At 41.2% G+C, this 24,237-nt stretch overlaps 1 protein-coding gene across 1 annotated transcript in view; it reads right to left on the bottom strand.

The window, feature by feature from the left end:
• The window catches only part of Slc25a21 (solute carrier family 25 member 21), a 487,785-nt gene that overhangs the window by 29,484 nt on the left and 434,064 nt on the right, over nt 1-24,237 (bottom strand). Inside the window, exons 4-6 of the mRNA XM_057782797.1 lie at nt 20,318-20,384; nt 14,533-14,592; nt 10,484-10,591 (exon numbers count right to left, since the gene is read on the bottom strand). Of these exons, the coding sequence (XP_057638780.1) occupies nt 10,484-10,591; nt 14,533-14,592; nt 20,318-20,384 (235 nt within the window). The remainder of the gene's footprint in view (nt 1-10,483; nt 10,592-14,532; nt 14,593-20,317; nt 20,385-24,237) is intronic.

Genomic DNA, 24,237 nt, shown 5'->3' with positions numbered 1-24,237 from the left:
TAATTGTAAGCTACCCAATGTGGGTGCTTAGCAACTGAGCACTGGCCCTCTGGAAGAGCCATCTCTCCTGCTCTGGAACCATTTTATTATAAGGATCCCTAAACATTTTTTAGAAACATCAAATATATACCATGAAGTTTATTTAAATAATAAAATTTAAAAGTTCAAAGACTACACACAAGAGAGAAAAGACTCTTTTGCCTAAATCATGCTTCAAGGTAGCACCGGGGCACCGATCCCTTACTCTTCAAGAGCCCAGTACTACCAACAAATCACAAAGATCCTGTATGGCAGCCTGCACTATTTTTCCTGGAGCTGTTCCATCTAACAACTGTCCAGAGTTGGCTCTGATCAGCTTGCAAGATCCCAGAGGTTTTAGGCATTGTTCCCTGGATAAATAGCTATCAGAATGCGGCCAGTGGTACAGGCATGAGGGATATCTTGATTCCTCCATCTCTAAGGCCAAGGAAGAGCTCTAAGCACACTGTCAAAAGGTGGCACACCTGTGATCGTTAACCTGTTACAGATGGCAAGACAAACGGTGCTGCCTTTTAATGCTGAGGGGAGAGGGCTGTCACTCTGTAGCATCATGTGGCGGGGAAGAAAATGTGGTGAGGTTTGTCCAGTGGACTGAGGCTCTAGATGGACCTTGGGAGGAAGACCGCTTTGCTAAAGGGAAAGCCAGTTGCCACATCTAGGTAGGTAGACAGTCATCTACCCTTTTCATTACCCAAAGCAGGTTTTTTTTTTTTTTTTTTTTTTTTTTTGGTGCCTGTCCTGGAACTAGCTCTTGTAGACCAGGCTGGCCTCTAACTCCCAGAGATCCGCCTGCCTCTACCTCCCGAGTGCTCCCAAAGCAGGTTTTGAAGAATTTTCATAAAAAGGAAAGGAAAGCTTCCTTTCACAAAAGAATAAAATGTGGATTTGGGCTTAATAGGACCCAGTTACTTTAGTTTGGCTATTTTGTTAGTTTACTACTATTGTTTATTTTAGTAGGGCATGCCTATGAGCAAAAAAGATACCTCCAATATAACGACAGTCTGTCTTGAGTTCTTATTAGTCTCTCTCTTTTTTCTTAGGTTTATTTATATTTTATTATATATATTATATATTTACTTATATTTTATTTTATATGTATGACTATTTTGCCTACATGTATGTATCTATGTGTACTACATGCATGCCTGGTCATGAAGAGGACACTAGGTATCATGAAACTGGAGGTAAGGATGGTCATGAGCTACCATGTAGGTACTGGGAACTGAACTCAGGTCCTTTGCAAGAATAGCCCATGCTCCTAGCCACGGTTCATCTCTCCAGCCCTGAAATAGTCTCTTTAAGCACTTTGTACCTGGAGGACAATCTGACATCACAACCCCTCCCAGATGCTGATCTATATTGACACCAAGCTGCTGTCCCATAATCACTCATAAGGGACGGTGGGGGACACTATCCACGCCTGCACTGTTGGCAGAGAGAGAAGGAAGACGACAGTGCTGGGGCCACAGAGACCACTGCTGGAAGGAGGCTGGCAAAAGGAAGGAGCCCTGGCTTCACCAAAGCTTCAGAAATGCTCTCTTTGGATTTTCCTTTGTGCTTCTTGATTATCCAGGCTTCTTTGTTCCAACAGAAGAACAAGGTGGGCTACACAGGGATGCTCATGTCAATGGCCAATTCCTTAGGATTACTAACATGAGGGGTCTTATTATTTTACCTGTTTACGAAACTGAAACCTCAGCTTTACAGAGACACTGGAAGGATCTGAAATATCCGACAAGTACAGTGGAAGAGTTTACATGACGACCTGCAGGGTGAGATCAGAGAGAAGGGGTGGGAGAAGCCAGCACTTCTCCTCCTCTGTTTCTCTGTTACTTGATTGATGAAAGCAATGTGTAATGCCTTAGTGGTTTATAACCACACACAACACATTTTCAATACAAATAAAAGGGAAAACCATGTAAGTTGACTTGCAGTGTCCGGCACATAGATGTTCTATGAATGGGAGCTATTATCATTACTTCAAAGTCTTGGGTCTGAAAGCAAAAACCTAGGAGGGCTCCTGGCACAGCCGTGTGGAAGACTAAAGTCTATTTTCTGTGATTGATAATAGAGAGGCAACTTGGCTGCTCGTTTCGGCTTCAGTGAAAGACAGCTATAGGAACAAATTCGCAGGCACCGTTCTCTGCTCTGCTTGTAAGTGTCATGGACTGAGAGGAACAACGTGAGCACTGAGTAGCACTCGGTAGAAGAAGCTGAACTTGACACAACATTGCGAATGCTGGCAATGCCCCTGTCACTGAGTTCTCACACTTTGTCAACATAGTCACACACTCATTCTACATGTCACCCAGCTGGTCACAAAACACACCTACTTACGTTGACCCCAATGTTATTAAGTGACCTAATTGACCTCTGGTAGATCACTAAGCTTCTAGAATAAGGTGTGTAGAACTATATTTAGTGGTATTCTCAAAGCCACAAGCAAATCCTGAACTAATTTTTAAAAAGTTCTATCTTTAAAGATTCACCATCAATTACCCATTTGCTATCTGTTCATCAAGCCTCAAAATTCTAATTACAGAGCAAGCAGGTAGAAGCCTAGGCCCTTCTTGGATCAGACAGATTTAAAGAGTAAATAGAAGTAAGGCAGGCCTTTTCAATTTTCTAAAGGTTCAGCTTAATATTTGGGGGTGAGAATGATTATGCTCATGTGTTATGTAGACAAAAATGACAGAGGAAAAGAAAAACCTGTGTCCCAGCCACACATCAGAAGCAAAGCCTATAGACCTCAAGGGAAGGAAAATAACGCTCTAGCCAAAGAAGAACTTTGAAGTAGATTTCAAAGCAGAGAGGAAAACTGGGAAACAATTCATACAGGATTTTGCTCCTGGGGAGAAAGTCACATTTTCCGGGCTAGCAGAGAGCATGCCAAACATCCTTCACTTCAGCCCAAGTGATAGGAGGCTTCTGGTTCTTAGAGCTGCCCAGATAGAAACCAGCGCATCCAGGGAGAGGACAGAAAGGGCCATCAGGGACAAGCCACAGAGGCATACTTCTGGCGACTCCAGAGAAGCAAGCCACCTCCAACTCAGAAATCCGTGGGCAAGCTTAGTTCTAAGCCAAAGAGATTACAGATGAGGCGAACTCTTCACTCGGGTTTAGTTTGAAGGACAAGGGGAAATTTGGGTCTGTCTCGATTTTATCTGAACATGTTTTCATTCCCGCTGAACCAAACCGGAGCATGACAAAGCGCTGCTTACTCTACTCCCAACAGAAAGTCGAGCATATTTAAATTACAGACCAGTTTTCTTGCTGCAAATTTTAAGATGCTGGCCAAGGTTCTGGTGCTGTAATCGGCGGAAGTACGGCAGGGATTATAGTCTTTAAACGATATGGTGGTGATTAAGGGCCCAAAGGGAGACAAGCACACCTATTGAAATGTTTTCTCCACAAATTCTAAGGATGGGAAGGCTGTATTAGGAACCAAAGTAACCACAATTTCCTTTACATTTCTGGAATAGTTCATGGTTAAGCCGGCTGGGAAGACACATTTTGTGGGGAACATACTTTTGACTGGCTAAAGAATCTGCTAGACCACAGAGAACACAACCGGGGCTCTTGGAATCAGCTCAGTGCCTGCCCTGCCTGAGAGGGTCAGATGGGGATTAGCGCTAGGGGCCCCAGCACTGTGGCTCCTCTCACTGACCTGCCAGCATCACTAAAAAGGGAGGTTTTGCTTTCTCTCACTCAACCTGTCCTTGGACCTCAGCAAGGGGGCCTTTGCTCTGGACCCCGCGCTTCAGAGGGTCTGGTTCCTGCTCTTTGTTAGTGACTCCCCGCACCATGGCCAGAGGGCCGTCAATCCACATCCCACTCCCTTTCCTAGACCGCCTTTCCTGCCTTTCCTGCGGCAGGGACTCTGACAGTCCTTATGCCATGTCTTTAACACTCTACCCCGGCTTACAAGAAGCTAAGTGTAGTAGTAAATGGAGTGTAGACTGCTGTTTTCTTAGGCTCCCGTCCACTGCAGCCCCGAGTCCCTCACAGCTGTGGGAACTTCTTGGAAAATTTCTTCTTTCAAAGATCACGTTGATTCACCACCTCAGGCTGAGGAAATAAGAAAATTTAAAATAACCTGCGTTGGATTCCATGGCAGCTCACATCCCAGACGTGAGGGCAGCGAGGAGCGTAGACCGGATGCCTGAGAAGTTCACAGAGTTGGCAGGACAAGAGCTATCTGGCTGCAGAATGAACCTCCACGGGGAAACCCATTCTGCTTTTCTTAGAGGTGCTGAGCCAACCAGTCATTCTACATGTAGCCATGCATGCATTGCTCTGCCACAACGATTGCTGAGTGACTGGAAATGACCCCAGCTTTCTGTGAACCCATTGTCTGAAGTGCAGAGACTCCATGAAGGGGCCCTGCGTGTTTATACCAGCCAACTATTGTAGAAGAAGAATATTGTTGTAGAATATTATTTCAAGGTGTGTTACTTCTGTTTATGCTCTGGAACATTTGTTTAGTGATGCAAAGAAGTGTTTGTTGAAATAAAATTCACCTCTCAGTCAGGAGGTTGCGTCAGCAACTAGCTGACCGGAAGTGATAGGGAGGAGCCAGTTGGGGAAAGTTGGGGAAGGGCTTTTTTTTTTTTTTTGCGAGTAGAAGCACAGTTAAATATTTATTCTATGTGTGTCCACAGACGCTTTTAAGGAAGGGTGAGGAGAAGCAGAAGGGCTTCTTGGGAGACTTGAGGAAGTAAGCTAGGTGCTTGCTATTCAGCCTCTCCCAGAGCAGAATTCCACCTCAGTCTTTGAATCTTGAATTCTTGAGAGGGACAGAGTTTTCGATAAGGAGTCAGTGCCTGAGGGAACAGAATTTCCACAGGCCAAGACTCTTGTGGGGCTGAGCTGCTGGGCAGAGTTGCAGTTGCTGACTAGGATAGCCTTAGCTTAAAAGGTGGCAAGAATTAAAAAAGAAAATAACAGAATACCTTGTGGCAGAACTCCTCTTGAAGTGGCCTCAAATGTTTCCAATTTCAGCTCTAATTTCTGCTGCAATTCACAGCCAACAGATTGCTTGTTACTACTCATTACGATATTGGACCTGCACTGTAATTTAATCCTGTAAGCAGCTTAAGAGCTGGCTGCTCTTGCTGGGGTAAAGCTTTAGGTTCACCAATCCTCTTCTTTCCCATTCCCCACCTTCCCAAACTTTGTTAATGACTCCGCTACTCTCTAATTTCTATGGGTTCAACTGTTTCTAGAGTTCACATATGAGTGAGATCATATGACACTTGCCTTCCTGTGTCTAACTTATTTCACTTAACATAATGTTACCACAAAGGAGGAGATTTTCTTGTGGTTGAATAGTATTCCACTTTGCACATGTGTGGCTTGTATTTATTTCTTCACCATTTAATGGTGCAATCAACACTTAGGTTGATTACATATCCTGATTATTATGAAAAAATGCAATTGATATGGGAGTGAGGATTTGGCATACTAATTTCATATCTTTTTCTTCCTCCTCTCCCTCCCTCCCTCCTTCCCTCCCTCCTTTCCTTCCTTCCTTCCTTCCTTCCTTCCTTCCTTCCTTCCTTCCTTCCTTCCTTCCTTTTCTTCTCTTGATAGGTCCTCAATATGCAGCCATGGCTGGCCAAGAAATTGCTACCAGACCAGATTGGCCTTGAACTCAAGGAGATTCACCATCTGCCCATATCACCAAGTGGCAGCTGAGGGTGGGGCCAGATCGCCTACAGTCACATTCTCAGGGTTGGTTTGCCAGGTGAAATAGGTTAGCTCTGCTGCCCAGGCACTGTTTTTAATTTTTAAAAGAAACTTTCATGCTACAGTTAGAAGGAGTGAATTCTAGTGTACTGTTGAATCATAGGAGGTCTACGGTGAACAAAATTGTACTTAATATTTCAAAGCTTTTAAATGTTCTTATAGTAATAAATGATAAATATAAGAGATTGTGGATGGGCTATGTTAGATGGTGTGGTGATTGTGTAATAATCATCCCATCCTGATTATTATATGATGTATATACATACCTATATATACATACATAGAGAAACATTGTAGACCTAAATCAGTACAATTATATGTCTGATATAAACAAAGTAAAACGAGAATTCAGTCTGGATGAATGTGATATTTGAGAATGATGTAAAATGGACAGGAAGAAGACTGGCCAACATTAAGTAAGATGTTTTGCTCTGGTGACTGGAGGTGCTGCTCAGTATTTCATATATCACACACATTTAATAATACACATTCAAAACTGAGCCTCACTACACCATCTACATAGGAAATATGAGGGGACCAGATAGTTAATTATCTAGAAATCTCTCCAAAGTTGGGCTTCTAACCTCTACATAGAAATGCCTTGCTATGCAGGGCGGTGGTGGTGCATGCCTTTAATCCCAGCACTGGGAGGCAGAGGCAGGTGGATCTCTGTGAGTTCGAGGCCAGCCTGGTCTAGTTCCAGCTAGTTCCAGGACAGGAACCAAAAGCTACGGAGAAAGGAGAAATCCTGTCTCGAAAATCCAAAACACACACACACACACAAAAAAAAAAAAAAAAAAAAAAAGAAAAAAAGAAAAAAGAAAAAGAAATGCCTTGCTACAAGGCAGAGGGACTGACCATCACAGCATTGCCAGTAAGGGATCTGCAGGACTATGTTCAAGGCCACCCAGTTAGGAAAGAGTGCAAAGCATGCTGGGAGCTTTAATCTGTGTCTCCCAAATCAGGGACCAGCTTTGCCTTTTCTGTATCTGGCTTCCTGTTCTAGACAGCTCTGATTATATACATTCTGAAATAATTTGCTCACCAGGGTTAAACTTTGTTAAAAAATTCGGTCAGTTTCTTGAGTTCTTTATATATTTTGGAGATCAGACCTTTGTCTGATGAGGGCTTGGTGAAGATCTTCTCCCATTCAGTAGGATGCCTTGTTGTCTTAAAGACAATGTCCTTTGCTTTACAGAAGCGTCTCAGTTTCAGGAGGTCCCATTTATTCCCTGTTGCTCCTGTTGTCTGTCTCTGCCTGATTTTTGGAGATTAGGATATAAAGGTCTGAGCCATTTCTCCAGGACCATACCTGCTTGCCTGCTTGACTGCATGCCTGATGGCTGCCATGATGATAACGGACTAACCCTCTGTGGTGGTTTGAATAGGTATGGCCCCCATAGACTCCTGTGTTTGAATTCTTGGCCCACAGGGAATGGCACCATTAGGAGGTGTGGCCTTTTTGGAGTAGGTATGACCTTGTTGGAGGAAGTGTGTCACTGTGGAGTTGGTCTTTGAGGTCTCATATGCTCAAACTATGCCCATTGTGGGACACAGTCTCCTTCTGCTTCCTGTGGATCAAGTTATAGAACTCTCAGCCACTTCCCCAGCCATGTCTGCCTGCATGCTACCATGTCCTGCCATAATGATAATGGACTAAACCTCTGAAACTGTAAGCCAGCCCTGATGAGATATTTTAATTTATAAGAGTTGTCATGGTCATGGTGTCCTCTCATAGCAGTAGAAACCCTAAGATATCCTCTGAACTTATAAGCAAGTCCCCAATGAAATGCTTTTTTCCTCTAAGTTCCCTTGATCATAGCATCGCTTCAAAGCAACAGGACAAAGACACATTTTATTAAACTTTTATTTGCATCTGTATGTGCTATGATTTATGTCTGCATATGTGTGTGTGTGTGTGTGTGTGTGAATGTGCAGCCATGTGTGTGGATATACATGTGTTACAGGCCATGTGTAGAGGTCAGAGGATAAGCTCAGGTGTCACCCCGCATCTTCCACCTTGTTTGACAGGATTTCTGTTGCCCCTGCTTCACATGCCAGGCTACCCACGGCCTCTGCAGCCCACCTCATCATCACGTGCTGGGGCTACACATGTGTGACCAATGTCTGGTCCGACCTGGGTTTTGGGGATCTGAATTCAGGTCCTCACACTTGTGTGGCAATAGCTTTACCCACTGAGTCATCTCTTGGGTCTTAGTATCAGATTTTTACAGTGAACACGTGTCACAGATTAGTCTAAACATAGAATATACAACGCCAAGGGTAAACCCTATTGTAAGTCACAGACTTTGGGTGGTGATGTTTCAATATAGGTTCATCGGCTGTAATAAATGAATTATTCTGCTGGGTAATGTTGACAATAAGGAAGGTACACTGACAGAGAGGTGTCCCCCCGAATCTAAAATTCTAAAATTGATCTAAAAAGATAAATTCCTGATATACTTTGGACATATTGGGCTAAGTAAAATGTGTTATTAAATTAAATTTGCCTGATTCTCTTGACTCTTTTCATCTAGCTACTGGGGAAGCGGCTGGAGTTGTATTTCTATTGAGCTAGCACTGCCTGCCCTAGAGTCCGAATTACTTTATTAGTTTTACACACATTATATACAGAAAGATAGGCTTTTTGTGGTATTTTATAAAAAGAATTTATCATTTGTATACCAGATAGCTATAAAATTATTAGTTACAGAAAATTATACTTTATTATTTTTTAAAACAAAATGCGTTTTTGTTTTTCTTTCCCCATCTGCTCCGTGCCCTGTGTTCTCCCAGTCTCAGTAGCCTTCTTTGCAGCTTCGTGTCACATAGACCTTCTCCTTCCTCTCTTGTGGTCTCCCATCCAGTCTCAAGACTGTAGCAGTATTTACAAGTGCTAAACTTTAAGATTTCTGCATACATGGGACTTTTGTCTTTCTGAGACTGGGTCGCCTCACTTCACATGGTAATCTCTACATCCCTTCATTTGACTGAAAATCTCATAACTTTGACTCCAAGCAAGCTTCCTCCATCCCTCAGTTAAAAAAATGACTGAAATATATAAACAGTTCATACAGACTGCACTTGTGCTAAAGGAACTGGAGCGTGTTCACATGCAGCAAGACTTTGTGTTGCCTGGGCATGGTGTTTATCATGCCCTAGCAAAGCACTGGCATATGAAACGTGAGTTCTTCCTTGGGCTCTCCTCGGGAGCAGGAGAGACGTAAAGAACATCAGGAATAAACACAGCACTGTGACCACTCCTTGTTTTTATTCTAGTGAGTGTTCCTTGGTGTTTTGTCCCATTCTTGTTCCTGTAGTCGCATGTTGCCTGAACTAAGACCTGCAGCTAAAGACCTGTTTGTTCCTTGGCTCCCCACTGCTGCTCTGAGACCAGCTTCCCCGTGGCAAAATCAGGCACTGAGTAGTGATCTCCAAAATTTCTTCTTGCTGGTGGCTTTCCTGCTCTAAGAAACTAATTTTTCCTGGGAAGCTTTCATGGGAGCTGTTTTAAATGAAGCTTGATGGGAGCGTCTGAAAACCTCCTCTCTTCTGTTCCTACTCCTCACCTTCAATTCTCTTAAGCTAGAAAGACTGGGTAACAGAACATAAACAAACATCTAGCATATACAGAGATTTTCAGTTGTTTCTGATGTTCGAAACCTTTTTGCAACTGAAAAAAAACAAAAACAAAAACAAAAAAACCCAAAACCCACCTCTTTGAATCAGGTTGACTTCACCTGAGCAGATACCGTCTGTTTCAACAGTCCCACGCTTCCCCAGTCTTCCCAACTCCAGGTCTTGGCAGTGACAGGTGAGTAGGGCCCCCTTTCTCCCAATCCCCTGCCCAAGAAACTGTCAGGCAACTCATAGGCAATATCAGCAGACAGGAAGTGGGCCGGGGAATGAGGGGATCTCCACCCATTACCAGCTGCTTGAGTAGTAGGCAGGAGGATCCAGGTCAGCAGATACTCAAGACAAATTTACACCACATGCTACCCATGTTTTATAGATTTAAAACGCTAGGAAGGAAGCTGGAATGCCATTCCCCTTGTTTTCTCCAGGCCTTGTGTTTGGAATCCAAAAGAATACAGCAGAACAGTTGGATTTGGCAGTGGAAAGGGAATTAGTAGGCAAGTGGAAGGAAGTGAAGGCAGAACCAAGGGAAGCTATCTTTGTGGAGTATTGTGTATCAGTGGTTAGACGTCATGACCCATCGTTCTCCAAGAGGTGATGTGTACACAGGCATTGTAATTTGTTCATTCATATATAACACAAAGACAGCTTGGACAGATTACAGAAACTTTTGGGGAGAGTGATGGGTGGAGTGGGGAAAGGAATGAGGTAAAAAATGACTTCATCTTTCTAAAAGTACAACAATCCCATCACCTCAGTGGTTCTGCTACGGCTTCTTTTCATGTGATGTGGAAGAGAAAGTTTTGGGGGAAAACCAGCAAGTCACTGTAAGTTTCATTAGCAGTCTAAAATAAAAATGTATACTCCTATTTATCCTCTATATTTTTATGCAATTTTAACATTTTTGTGGAAGATAGTTGACTTTTTCTTATTCTGCTTTTTAAAGAATATTTGCTATGACTTTATAAGTGTATGAGGTTTGGGTTCATAATTTATGTATGGTATATACACATATAAGTTTTTATATTCTCTTAGTAGTAGGAAAATGCCAAATGGTTACCTCTGTGAATGTGTTCCGATTGACCTGCAAATCGACTTTCACCACCTCAAAAGGGTTGATCACAATGGCTTCTGTTACTCCAGTTCCAAGTCCAGCAATGGCAAATGTCTAGAAAAATAAGTCAACCAACGCTTTAAAACAACTGATCGTGCATGTTGGGTTAAACATTCTACTCATTATGCAATGCAGCCGAAGTTAAGACAAGAAAGAAGGAACCCCGCTAAGTGCACCATATACCGTTACTAAGTGCACCATATACCGTTACTAAGCAGCTTGAACTCTCGATTAGATGCTGACAATTCATGGAGAAGAAATTACAGAAGCCACAAACCACATCCCAATGTTTTCAAAATAAAACTTCAAAGCCCCATCAACAATGATGTCTCCCTTTAACAAAAGGGGAGGGTGTTTGACTGGTTAAAGGTGGATCCTAAAACACCTTCATGTATATAATGGAAGAGTTTAACTTGTAAAGGAAGAGCTCCATTTTAAAATGTCTACTTCAGTGCATTTATTGAATAGAACCACAAATAAAATGCTTATATAAGGTCACTTTCCAGGCACATAACTGGAAACATTCAATTGCATAGTCTTGTTCTTAGAACCACTGCCTAAGATTATTAACAAACAAAATTATTTTCATTCATTCTGTATTTTATTTTGTTTCTGTTCCCAATGCTGAGGATTGCAGCCTGGACCTTTTGTGTGGTAGGCAGAGCTCCACCACTGTGTCATATCCCAGCTGTCTTCTGTTTCTGACAGAGTGATTACTCTATTTTTTGTATCTAAAAGCTGAGTAATCAACCCTGTGATCAGAAATGACTGGTTGTTCTGATGAGCTCCTCTGAAATCTAGAACATTTGTCAAAGGATGAGATTGCATATCAGATTCTCTTTGTCGATGGGTTGAGTCTCAGCAATAGAAAACTAATTTCAGCCCTTGAGAGGCAGAGGAGATCTCTCTGAGTTTGAGGCCAGACTGGTTCTACATAGTGAGTTTCAGGGCAACTGGGACTACATAGAGAAACCCTGTCTTAAAAAAAGAAAAAAAGAATTTTAGCAATAGGAAGTAATATTTTTCTTCTACATAGAATCTGAAGGGTCCCTAGAAAAATGTACATTAGCAATAAGCCAGCAATAATAAGAGGACATGCATGTATACACACATGCACAGCAGAAAAGCAAAAACCTTACCGTCCAAAATCCCTTGTTGCTGAACTAGTTCTAGGGAAGACAATCTTCTATTTACTTCATCCTTTCCTTTCCATTTCTGTGACAAGGCCTTTATAGCCCAGGTTGGCCTTGAACTCTCACAGGGATCTGCCTGCCTCAGCCTTCCAAGTATTGAATTATAAGCATGTACCATTGTCCTTATTTAGTGTCTCTAATCATTTTAAAATAAGAGACAGAGAGAGAGATGGGAGTAAGAAATGTTCTGTATCCTTAAAGTAGAGGTGGGGTTGATTGAGGGCCAGGGGTATGGGGTGGTTGAAATGCAGCCCATACTCCACCTGCCAAGTGAGAGCCACAGAGAGACAGTGGTCAGGAGAGAGAGGGGACCAGCTCTCACCCAGGCTCCATCTGTGCTGCTGGGGCTGTGTGCTCATCACAGGATGATAAGGGATAAGCCAGTTCCCTCAACTGTAAAATGGAGACAGCAACATCTAGTTTTTCTACAGAGGTCAAAGTAATTCATGGATGTTCTTTTAAATCACTTCCCAAACACGACTGCTCTGGTTTCCCACGAAGAAGAGGAAGAACGGAGTTGCACACAGATCTGGGAGAGGAGGCTTACTCACGGTGCTTTCTGTTTATCCTACTTCATTACAGTTTTAAACATAATTTGTATAGGGTAACTGACCAAATATTTTCTCATTTATCTCAGACTTCCATCATGGACGCCAGTAAGTTGGGGGGGGGGGATAGCCATTTCCAAAGCCTTCTGACTGAGAAAGCTAAAATCCAGATGTTAGGGTTTTATTACTCGCTCTATGCAACCTTCCAAGTCCTTCACTTTTTTGTCTCTCTATAAAGCTCAGCTACATCTGCTGTCAGAACCAGTGTTCAGCAGTCTCTTGTCAAAAGAATTGATCAGATATCAGCAGATCACGTTACTTAGTCGGTTGCGGAGACACGCTTTGCTGTCGGGTTTCCAGTCTCCCAAGCTTTCATGTGGGCACCAGGGCATATTTAATGGCTAAATGCCTCACTGCATCCAAAAAGCAAAGGGAGTAAGTGAGTTCAAGAAAAGAAGGGGGCCGTATATGGTTTGCATGAGTTCGTTTATAGTGGATTGAATGCCAGATACTTTTCCATTTCAAATCTTGAGTCAAAAGATCTGCACTGTCTCACATGGTACCTGTGCACAGCTCTGAAACAACCAACGAGTCCTTCAGAGGCCATATTTTATTTACTCCTACTAGGAAGTCTTTAATCTTCTTTTTAAAAAGGTGTTTCCAAAGGAAGATACTATGGAAAAGTCTCTCTCTCTCTCATACATACACACACACACACACACACACAGAGAGAGAGAGAGAGAGAGAGAGAGAGAGAGAGAGAGAGAGAGAGAGAGAGAGAAAGAAAGAAAGAGAGAGAGAGGGGGATTTGAGGTAGGGTCTCACCATGTAGCTCCAATGTTCTGGAACTTACTATGTAGACTAGTTTGGTCTTGCACTCACAGAGATCCATTTTCCTGCCTCTGCCTCATGAATGCCAGGATTCAAGGCATGCACCACCACCACTTTAGGCAAGAATCTCTCGTACCTGAGATTCCTGTCACGACGTCTCCTTTATGGGAGGACATGTCTCACAGCCGCCCTGTTAGATCAGGAGGTTAGATTGGAAGTTCTATCTAAAGAGGGCCCTTCTAGAAAGTGGGCATGTGAGAATTCTGAGGGTAAAAATACCTCTTTGACAATCTGTTAGTTACAGTAAACATTCTGGAAGAAACTTTTACAAGGAAAGGTCCTTGACACACGATGTCCTAATTTATAAAATTTTCTTTATTTTTGCCTTTATGATGGTGCAAAACTGAAACCCACTTCACACTTTGCACTTTGATCTTTTCCCAGGCCAGCAGTGCCGGAAGAGCTCATGACGCTGGGTAGAACATACCACAGCTCTCAGCGGGTTGTCCCTCCAGGAAAGTAAGCAACCCATTCTTTATAGCTTATCCTGATGCTTACCTGTGATGCTCAGTGGCCTGGATGTGCCCAATGCATTTATTTATTTATTTATTTATTTATTTATTTATTTATTTATTTAGGTTTTATAATTAAAGAGCTGAAGGCAAGAGTATTGATTTTCCAGTAGAATTTTGAGGCTTTAGCAGCCAAATAGGGATTTTCCGAGAGGCTAGAAGGTACTGCCAGGCAGAGAGCAAAGATGCACGGTGCCCGTTTCCTTCTGCAGACTGGAGGAGGGAGGTTTGTGCAGTTGCTGCCTTTGGGGCTCTCCGTGCACACATATTGTCAGTATAATTTAACTTGCTTTATGAAGGGGAGCAAAGTCACCACAGCGGGAGGAATGACACAGGGCAATGACCAGTCACCAAGTGAGCTGTGTGACACACCTGAGCTGTGTCATTGTAGGATCACTGTTCTCCCCAGCTGAGTTGTTTACAGCCACTCCAGTAAAAGGCCCTTCAGTCTGCCTCTGACTGCCTGAGCAGCAGCCGGGGAACTGACCCATTAGGAAATAATCTCAGGCATATTGACTTTTGCATAAATAGATACACACAGTGTGTCTGTAAACAAATGCAGGCTTTGGTTTGTTTCCAAAGGTGAATGTAGTCTTTATTTTATATTCTTGACCATATCTCATAGAGGCCTTTCCAGACACATCATTATTATCATAAATTCTTCACTGAGAGCAATAAAATAGCCAGATTGTGAGTTATTATGAAGATGGCTTTCAACAAGTAGCTGAACGTTGAATAACTCAAATTCATATTTTAGTAGCTGGGCTTTGGGAATCAAAAGGGGTTTTGTTTCTGGATTTTGCTTTATGAAATAACATACACACTTAAGCATAATAAATCTTCTCACTTACCAGCCCTGGTGGTAGTGACACATATCCCAGCAGTTTCTTGTACTGCTCAAAGGTGGAAAACTGAAACAGAACCAAACCTGGAGAGTTATAACAATTTCCTCAGCAAACTCTCTAATTGGCTAAAAGTCCTTCAGTAAATCATGATAGTAATCAGCTTCTAAACATGATGAGCCATCTAACACAGCTTTTAATCCTGTCTGGGGCTGTTGCTGTGAGATGCCATTTTAACATTCCCATTTTTCAAATGTAGTTATAATAACTTACAGAAAATCTGATGGAATCCCTTATAGCAGTAAATGAACCATACGACTTCCATTTGCCATGACCATTTTCAGTTTCCCCAGACATCAATAGACTTCTTTCTAATGGCAGTGATTCAAAATTATAGGCTCAGAGACCCGAAATCCTTGGTCTTCTATGTTTTTACTACGAACCACTTCCCAAGAAAATGCCCCATTTTCTTACACAGTTGTAGAACACATCCACCTCTTAGCCTCGCGTGAACACTGCTTGTTCTTTTGATAGCTCCATGGCTTTTAAACATTGTGATTGCAAAGATGCCTTGATAAACCAGGGAAGGGCCCATCAAGTATATCTGGTCCACCCTCTTGCCCCAGGGAAACACTGTTCTCGGTCTTATTCACTCCTTTAGGCTCTGAAGATGACGACGGCAGTGAAGAACAGGGACCAAAAACGATGCTGCTGCCACCTTCAGAGGACTCTACTGAGTTGGGCAGACACATTTTTCTTCTGGCAAAATAAAAATAATTCTTTCATATAATATATTTCTTTTTTTTTGTTCCCTGTATTCTGTATTTTGAAAAACAACTCAGCTTGGGCAGGGTATTTTGTTTTTGAGCACTGAACTGGGTTAATGCCAGGACCAATGATAATAGGTCGTACTCTTAACACCTGCAGTGTCTGATTCTCAAGAACCAAGAAATGGGATGGTAAATCATGCTATAATGAAACAAAGCAAGGTAAAGAAAAAAAAAGAGTTTTGGGGAGTAGTTACACTCCATTGTTAGGAAAAGGTGGTTTCTTGTGTACATGGCCCTGAAGTCTTTGAGTAACCCAAGAATCATTTATCAACAGATTGACTCTTCTTATTCTTTTAAAGAACTAGATCATTGCCATGATATTTTAGATGGAGTATTGATATAGAGTTTTCTAGAACAAGAATTTGTTCCTTCAATTACTAAATAGTTATTAGATTCCTCCCCTTCTAGGCACTCAGAATACAGCAAACACAGTCAACACCCTGCTTTCCCACCCCCACATAGTAGGGACCATTGCTGTTTTGATGAGAGACACATTAGAAACCCTAGGGGTCACTCCAGAGTTTGGAATGACTAAATAAACTGGAAGTCTGAGGCATTTTTTTTGTTTGTTTCTTTGAGACAAAGATTCATTACGTGACCCACTCTAGCCTACAACTCACTATTGTAATCATTGTTTTACTTCCTAAGCCTTTAGGTGTTGAGACTCTAAGGGTGAGCTATCTGCTTGGCTCTAATGTTAGGCTTTAAAGAACATTTACTTCCTTTTTATGATTGTCACCACTGTCATTGTGTTTAGACAGTCACTTTGCCAGGATTTTGAAGTGAGCAGTATACATCTGAAGCCTGGCTATTTCACTCATCATGGAAGCAAGCATGGGAGCCTTGCTTCAACCATCTAATAGTTAACTGCAACAACCTTACCTATTAGAATTGCCATGAAATAATGTAATTTAAGTAGGATTCCCTGACACAAGACTTCGGGAAGTTTTTTTCCATTTCTTATCCTATGTTAACAGAGGAACCACTGATGCCTAAGTCATGGAAATCTACTGTGGTTTAGGAACATGCAACTTTATCACACATGACAATTTTGTCAGACAAGAGGCTAGGGTATGGACGGTAGCCATACCTCAGTAGCAGCGAGCTTTCCTATCATACACAATGCCCTGTGTTCAATCTCTGGTTTAAAAAAGGGAGGGCGAGGTTCATGTACTCATGAACCACATCACATTAGAGTCATTATATTGAGTTCCTGTCCCATGCACCACTTTGGGAACAATTCTCTATGCTGGCGTTGTGTCCTGAATGCCTTGGAAGGTGATGGGCCTCATAGAAGTCTCTACTACTTTAGTAATTTACTGTGTGAGATGCATTCATTCAATGTTTGTCTTTTTCCCTATCTGGTTTTCTGTCATTTTAGGGATTAAAGACACAACTGGGATGTGAAGGAAGAAGTCTAAGGACATGGACTCAGTCCACAACTCTATCAACTCTTGTTGACAGAGGTTTATGTCCCACCTGGTCCTGCAACTTTTCAGTCCCAAAGGAACACACAGAGGCCTACATTAATTATAAACTGGTTGGCCTATTAACTCAGGCTTCTTATTTACTAATTCTTACATCTTACATTAACCCATTATTCTTGTCTGTGTTAGCCACGTGGCTTGGTACGTTTCATCAGCGAGGCATTCTCATCTTGCTTCCTCTCTGTCTGGGTGACAACTGCAGACTGACCTTTCTTCTTCCCAGAATTCTCCTGTTCTCATTACCCTGCCTCTGCTTCCTGTCTGGTTGCCCCGCCTCTACTTCCTGCCTGGCTACTGGCCAATCAGCATTTTATTAAAAATAATACAAGTGACAGGATAAAAGGCCATTGTCCCACAGCAAACACTCATGAGGATTTTCAAGCATACACCTTGGGACAATTCTAGTCTATTCAGTTTCCTGTCTCCAGTTTTCTTTTTTTGTTTTTAGACCATGTCCATTAAACACCCCACTGAGAAATTTAACATCCTTGATGTTCTGTTTTGGGACATAATTGAGCTGTATGAGAGCATGAGCCATTCGAATCTTGTCTCTAAAAAATGGGAACTGAGAAGTGCCCCTACAGCACTCATCTCTGCTCTTATGGCACAGTCCCTCTGAGCACTCTTCTCATGCCCTTTGAAAGTGGAGCTTTCTGGATAGACTGACAAGCACAGGGGTGGTTCCTAGCCCTGTGTGCTATCAAGCTCTGATTCTCCAGTTCTCTGGAGTTGTTATTTCCTGTGAGGTAGACATTCTCTCATTGGCTCAAACTGCTGAATTCTTGAAGGGTTTCTCTGAAAACCTCTCTGCCTCTTTGTTTCTCTCCTGTCAGCACCAGTAGCCTTACTATTCCTAGAGTCTGAGATTCTTTACCCAATGATTCTTCTGGGTTCTGCCTTTATTTCTCCTCCTTACTTAGGGCCCAGAAACCCTCTCAAGTCAGTACACTCACAGGGTTCATCTTGGTTGATTCCCTCTCCCAGATGTTACTTTCCTTCATTGTGTGATGTCAGGATCTCTAAACAAACTGCTGTTTCTTATAGGTTGTTTATTGTTACTGCTCATGGTGTTGCTCATGTAGAATAGTTAATCTGGTCATTATTCCATCTCAATCAGAAGAGGGAGTCTTAGCCTTCAAGATACTTTGAATAGTGAATGTGGGAATTTGAGAACTGGAATAGATTATCTCCAAATATAAACTTTTTTCCCATAAATTTGTTTCTGTTTCATTGACTCATTTAAACATCAACTATATGTAGAGGCCACAGGAAGTGTAGGTACACAACAGTGCACAGGCAGACTGCACATGCTTATAACATAGCCTCCCATGAGTTTGGTCAGGGTAAAGAGTCTGGAAAATCTGACTATAGAATACAATTGCATTCTGGCTTTGGGAGGATGAATAGCAGACTCTGAATCCCAGAACATGCTGCCTGCCATCTCTCAGTATCTCTGCCTAAGTCTTCATTTCTGTTCATTGATTGCAGTTTGATTCTATCTTAATTTTGGAAACAGAAATATCATTTATTTACAAGTGTTATTTTAATTATAAATCTAATTTCAAACAATAAAATACAGACAAACCTAAAACTGCCTGTTTATGATTATGGTAGCAATTGTAACTAAAGTGTCCATCCCAAGGAAGACATATATACATGGTGTATGCTGAGTCCATGTACACAAGTGTGTGTGTGCACACACACATACACAGAGGAATTCCTGAATATTTTGTTCAGAGGTAAATTTCAATGACACACAATGGGATAGTTTATGAGGTATGAAATCATTACAATCAGATGGTTGCTTCCCTCCCAAATCCTTAGGTAAATATCTATAAAATGAATGTTTTCATAAATTGTGTTGAAAAACTAGTGTTATCCATCTGGCAAAGATACACTTAACTACAAGTTCTACTTAAAAAGCAAACATACTTTCCATATGTCTCAATAATTTTAAGGTAAAATCTACTTGCAACAAGATGTCTGGGACACATCCACCATATCCAGTTGCCCAGCAGTTCATCTGTTAACCATTGTTCTGGCACGGAAGCGCTGCTTTATTTTATTTTTTTAGAGACTAACTCGGTTTTGGAAAGCTCAAGTTTTTTTTTTCCTTCTTTTTTTTGCAAAGGATTGTTTAAGATTGATAAAACTTAATCCTCCTAAAGTGTAAACTGTCTCCAACATATAGCACTGAGGGAAATGACTGCAGGAAGAAGCCTAATTACAATTTACTTTATTTATACGTGGAAAACACTGAACAAATGAATATATTATTCCAGGGAGACAAAGTGACTTTCCTTTTGAACAGGAACTCTGTTCTGTTTGTTTACTTGGGCAATCTTTTATCAAGTGAAGCCGTTTCATAATTCAATTCAGCCCTTTTGTGTACTTTGGTGAACTTTTTCCAGATCCTCCACTGAGATTCAGATCCTTATAATGAAATTTGTATTGAAGCAATAATATGAAAGCACAGAAACTACAGCCACAAAGAAGAGAAAGTATGTTTTCAAGCGTTCGTTTCTGAACTTGAGACCTGAACTCAATTCTATTACATTACTATTTGACATAATGCAAAAGCTTGATGTTTGTGTATATATATGTATACATATGTATACATATATATATATGTTGGTTATTTCATCATGTTTTAAAACCCAGTCATCCTCTTCATTTACTCAGTAACAGCATGTAAGCTGCTCCTTCTTGCCTTTCAGGAATATCAGGGATAGAAATTGAGGATGTGAAAAAGCTTTATGCCATTAAAATAAATGGCATAAAGTTATAAAGGAAGTCTTTATGACTATGTTTATGTTATTTTTATAGAAAGACAAAGCCATATTGGGTGATGTCAGCAATGGTGGTTGGGGGAGGGCCATGCCAGTTAGGAGCAATTAGGACTTTAGCCTGAAAGAACACATGGGAAACAGTGTGGGGGTCATCTTTTATCCTTCGAGGGTCTGGCACACATTCATGGTCACACAATCACACCAGGAAGTTGTACGTTAACCTCCAGAGCTGTATGTTAAAGAGACAGAAACACCAGAAGAGAATTTTAGCAGAAGATATTAAAGGGAGAAATAAAGTCTTGTTAAAAAAATATGTAAGAATCATAAAGTATTATATTTCAAGAAACAGAAATGACTTCAGAAGTGGTTTTCTACTTCTTTTTCTTTAATACTCATTGCTCCAAAGGAACATTTCTGAGGCCCAAGTGATTTTGTGATTTAATTATTTGAGTTTCAGATAATGCTCTGTGAACATGTGTGTGGGTGTGTAAGTAATTTTCTCATTAGAAAGAAGCAACTTGGCCTTAAAAAACAGCTCCAAACAAACAAATACGCATATTAGAGAGACTGACCACGTCTAATTATAACCAAGATTGATATGCTACAATTTCTGCATTAAAGCTTTTAGTGCTTTACATTAAGTGATATTAGTGGTGTGCACACTTGGTGGTAAAGCATAGAGCCTTACCTTGACTGCACATTTTGGTGTTTCAGCTAAAATGGGTGGTAGAATTCCTTTGTAAAAGCCAAAAAGCCTATTAGAGAAAGAAAATATTTTTATATGAATGAGGAAATTGACATCAGATAATTTTTCTTTTGTTTATGAATAAAGAAAATGACTATCTAATCTAGCACACCAATTATGAAATTTGAGATTCTAGAGTGAAGGTGAGAACCCAGTGTCTGTCACAGTTATTTGTCTATCTGTGTCATCACAGAAGATGGCTCAGTGATTCTGAGTCTGGAACCCTGTAAGCAAACTGAGAAACGTGGCCACAAGCTCCACCTCATAGTTAAGCTTGACTCTTTTCAGTCTTAGAGATTTTTATTTTCTATGTGTTGTAGATCACTTCAAGTTATCTAAGGTCTTTTATTTCCTCAATTTTGGTAACAAAATGAGATTAGGGTTATACTCAAATGTAGCAGACTGAACCTTTTTGGAGTCAGCAAGGCTAAATATAATCTTTAACTCTGGCTTTATTAGTTAGTTCTGAGTTTGTGAACTTATCCATCCTGAGTTAGTTATGTATATTTTGAACTTCTTTAGTGGAAGAGGAAGAAGTTTGAGGTGGACCAGGATTAAGTTATGTAGACTGACAGAGGAAAAGTTGGAGTCCTTTCATGTCAACACTGAGGATACTGTGGGAACAAGAATAAATTTTGCCTGAGTGTCAAATGCTTCTGGTTAATTAAAACTCACCATTTTTCATAGTTTTTAAGACTCAAAAATTTAAACTCTACTACTAAGAAACTTAATGCACATGCCATTTCTCCCTTTCCACCTTCCCAGTATAGAAGTAGAATATTTTGTTAGATTTTCTGAAGTAATCCATCTTCTTGATAACTCCATAAAGGCTACAAAGAAAGGAAGACTCAATATGTCTCTGGTTTAGGATGTTCTGATTAATACCAAGGTTCACTCCAACTTCCTCATATTGATTCTGTTTTTCTTTATGTTTCTAGAACAAAAAGTTAAGAGCTTACTTCAGTTGACCTTGTGTTACCCGCCCAAACACAGTGACCTCCTGCTTTTACCAATTCATTGGCTTAAATGGCAAACTTAAGGAGGGAACAAAGGCGCATGTTACATTTCTCAATTGTTAGTGCCTTCAGGTTGGATTGCTTTGTGGGATCTTACCTTAGAGTCCTTTTTGAGCATAGAATAAAATCTTGTTAAGTATGATTCCTGATAGAGGTTTACTTTGCCCACTGGTTTTGATGCAATAGAGAATATGAGTATCATGATTGGAAATAAAGAAAACTCAATTTGAAGAAGTACAAGAATTTGCAAATTGCCAAATCCTATTTCATTCCTATTTTCTCTACTGATGCCTACAATTTTCACATCAACCCCTCCCACCACAACACACCTGTAAAACTTAAATACTTTTCTAATCATTTAAATTTCATTGAGGTAAATTGCTTTTCACTCTTCAGTACATGGGTACGGGCTTGGTCTTCCCATAGATACATGCGGTTTTTGTGACTGGAAGCTCTATAGCTATAATTAAAGCAGTTACTAGTGTTGTTTTCTTTCTGTAAAGATCTTTTCATATCTGAAAATTTTGGGGGAGATATGAGGGTGAAATTAAGAGGAACACATAAGCAATGTTCTAAAAATGGAATATCCAGGGTAATGGTGGATTTGATGCCCTTTATTGCAGTAGCAGAGAACAGTTAGAAAGAAAAGATGCTAACCTAGGCAACGATCTTAGGCAGGAACACAATGAACATTATGGCTCTCTGGAAAGGCAGGCATGTGGGGAAGATGCTGGAGTTCTGTTTCCGGGTGAAGGAACTGGTACCAAGAGGCAGAAGCAACAAGGAAAGCCAGCTTTCAGCCAGATGGATTTTATTAAAAGCACTTCCAAAAGGGAAAATGCAATAGAATGGCTTTTTCTGAAAAGTGGTGAGCTCTACTTTGACATTTGGTCAAACAACCTGGATGTCTACTCGTCCTGGACGCCAGAGGTGAGATGGCAATGGGTGGGATTGGCGATTCTTAAAGTTAGTCTTTCCCAATCATCAGATTCTGTAATCCCAAGAAAAGAACAAGGGAACACGTGAAACTTTGCCTTTCTTTAGACTTTTTTTGTCTCAAGTATAGCATGACTTCTCTGGAAGAGGATTGTCTCGTAAGTAACACAAGGACTTCATTTCTTAATGGAAGAAAATATTAAAAAGAGGTGTAAGGCAGGAGGGAACGGAGAGGCATCTGGGAGTAACATAAGGGTTTAATCTGCAAAGAGCCGGGAGGTCCAGAGCCCTCTGCTTCATGTTGGCGATGCTTCATTGGTGTGCCCTCCTTTCCCCCTCTCTGTTCAGCTCCTTTTATGTACAGTCACCTTACCCCACATCCTGAGCTTTAGAACAGCATATGGGAGTTTTAACTGGAAGTTCTAAAGGATTCTGGGCATCTTTGGGTGGTAGATGGAGCTTTAGAATCACCCATTTTCCTGCATTATTTTCACAGAACAGCCTTGCTCTTTTTTTTTCTTTCTTTTTTTTTTCTTTTTTTTTTTTTCGAGACAGGGTTTCTCCGTAGCTTTTGGTTCCTGTCCTGGAACTAGCTCTTTTAGACCAGGCAGGCCTCGAACTCACAGAGATCCGCCTGCCTCTGCCTCCCGAGTGCTGGGATTAAAGGCGTGCGCCACCACCGCCTGGCACAGAATAGCCTTGCAACAGAGGTCAGATACCGACAGTCATGCCAACTGCTTCTGAAACAACTGGGAGGCAGAGGCAGGGCTTGGTCAGACACCTTGTTCAAATGGACTCATCATATTCTTATTCTTCAATGCGACTCAACTAGACCTGTTTGGGTTTTTTCTTCAGGATACAGGAATTGGTACTGAGAATCACAGTCTTGTTCGTTGTGCTTAAAGCTCTAAACTATAAAACCAATATGCCAACAGCAGTCATGTTTCTGTCATTTGGAGGAGGTCAATCTGCTGTGACAAAAGAGGAAAGAAAAAAAAGGAAACCCCTACTCAGGGAGACCGGAAGCAAGAAAGGGCAGACAATCTGGCGCTGAGTATGTGACTTCACCACCAGAATTTCTTTAAACTCAGTTACATGTAGACCACTTTTTGAATATTTACCTGTGATTTTAATTCTCTGTGATGCACCATAGCATCTCCAGTAAAATTTTACCTAAATACAATTGAGCTATGTTGACTACTTAAAGCCCAGCTACTGGATCCAGAAAGTATGTCTTAAGGTCCCAATGCCCAACATGGCTTTTTCAGGCTTTCTATGCCGTATCCTATGAGGAAAAACTAAAACTATAAATTAGTTAATTAATTAAAATCTGTCAAGATTTCCCTGGGGACATTAGGAAGAGTTGCATACAAAATGTGGGAAGGAGAATGTAAGGAAGTCCCAAGCTGGTGCTGTCTGCTGCCTTTCTGGCTTCATTTGGTAGCTAGTTGAAGTTTCCTTTTGCAAAACAGGATGCACAGATGTAAAAACTTCAAGAGAGAATGACTTATTGTGTGAATGGCACTTTTCTACCCTGTCTAGAACTACGTGCACTGAGTTTAGTTTGGCGTTTCAGAACAAAATCAGGGAAGTAAAGAGATTGGTAACACCCATGTTAACAATGTCCATATCATTTACCTCCTGAGAGGCAGATAGCTCGCTGCCTTCAGCCTACACGATGAATGTGTGGCGAGTGGTGCTGCACTGTTTATGGAGCCTTGCCAACAGCTCCTCCCCTGGCAAGACAGTCAATGGGCCACTGTGCTTTTAATATTGAACTTGCACCAAGTCAAATAGAAAAATCTTTGGATGAGGCTTAAGGGTCACTATAGGACTACTTCTAAAAGTGTGCTATCAACTTTGGGGCTGGAGAGAGGGCTCAGTGGTAAAGAACTTGTTGCTGCTCTTGTA

The sequence above is a fragment of the Chionomys nivalis genome, chromosome 10 (assembly GCF_950005125.1).
Source record: "Chionomys nivalis chromosome 10, mChiNiv1.1, whole genome shotgun sequence".
In the NCBI taxonomy this organism is placed as follows: Eukaryota; Metazoa; Chordata; class Mammalia; order Rodentia; family Cricetidae; genus Chionomys; species Chionomys nivalis.
Note: the sequence above shows the minus strand (reverse complement) of the source record. Positions and strands in the feature narration are given on the sequence as shown.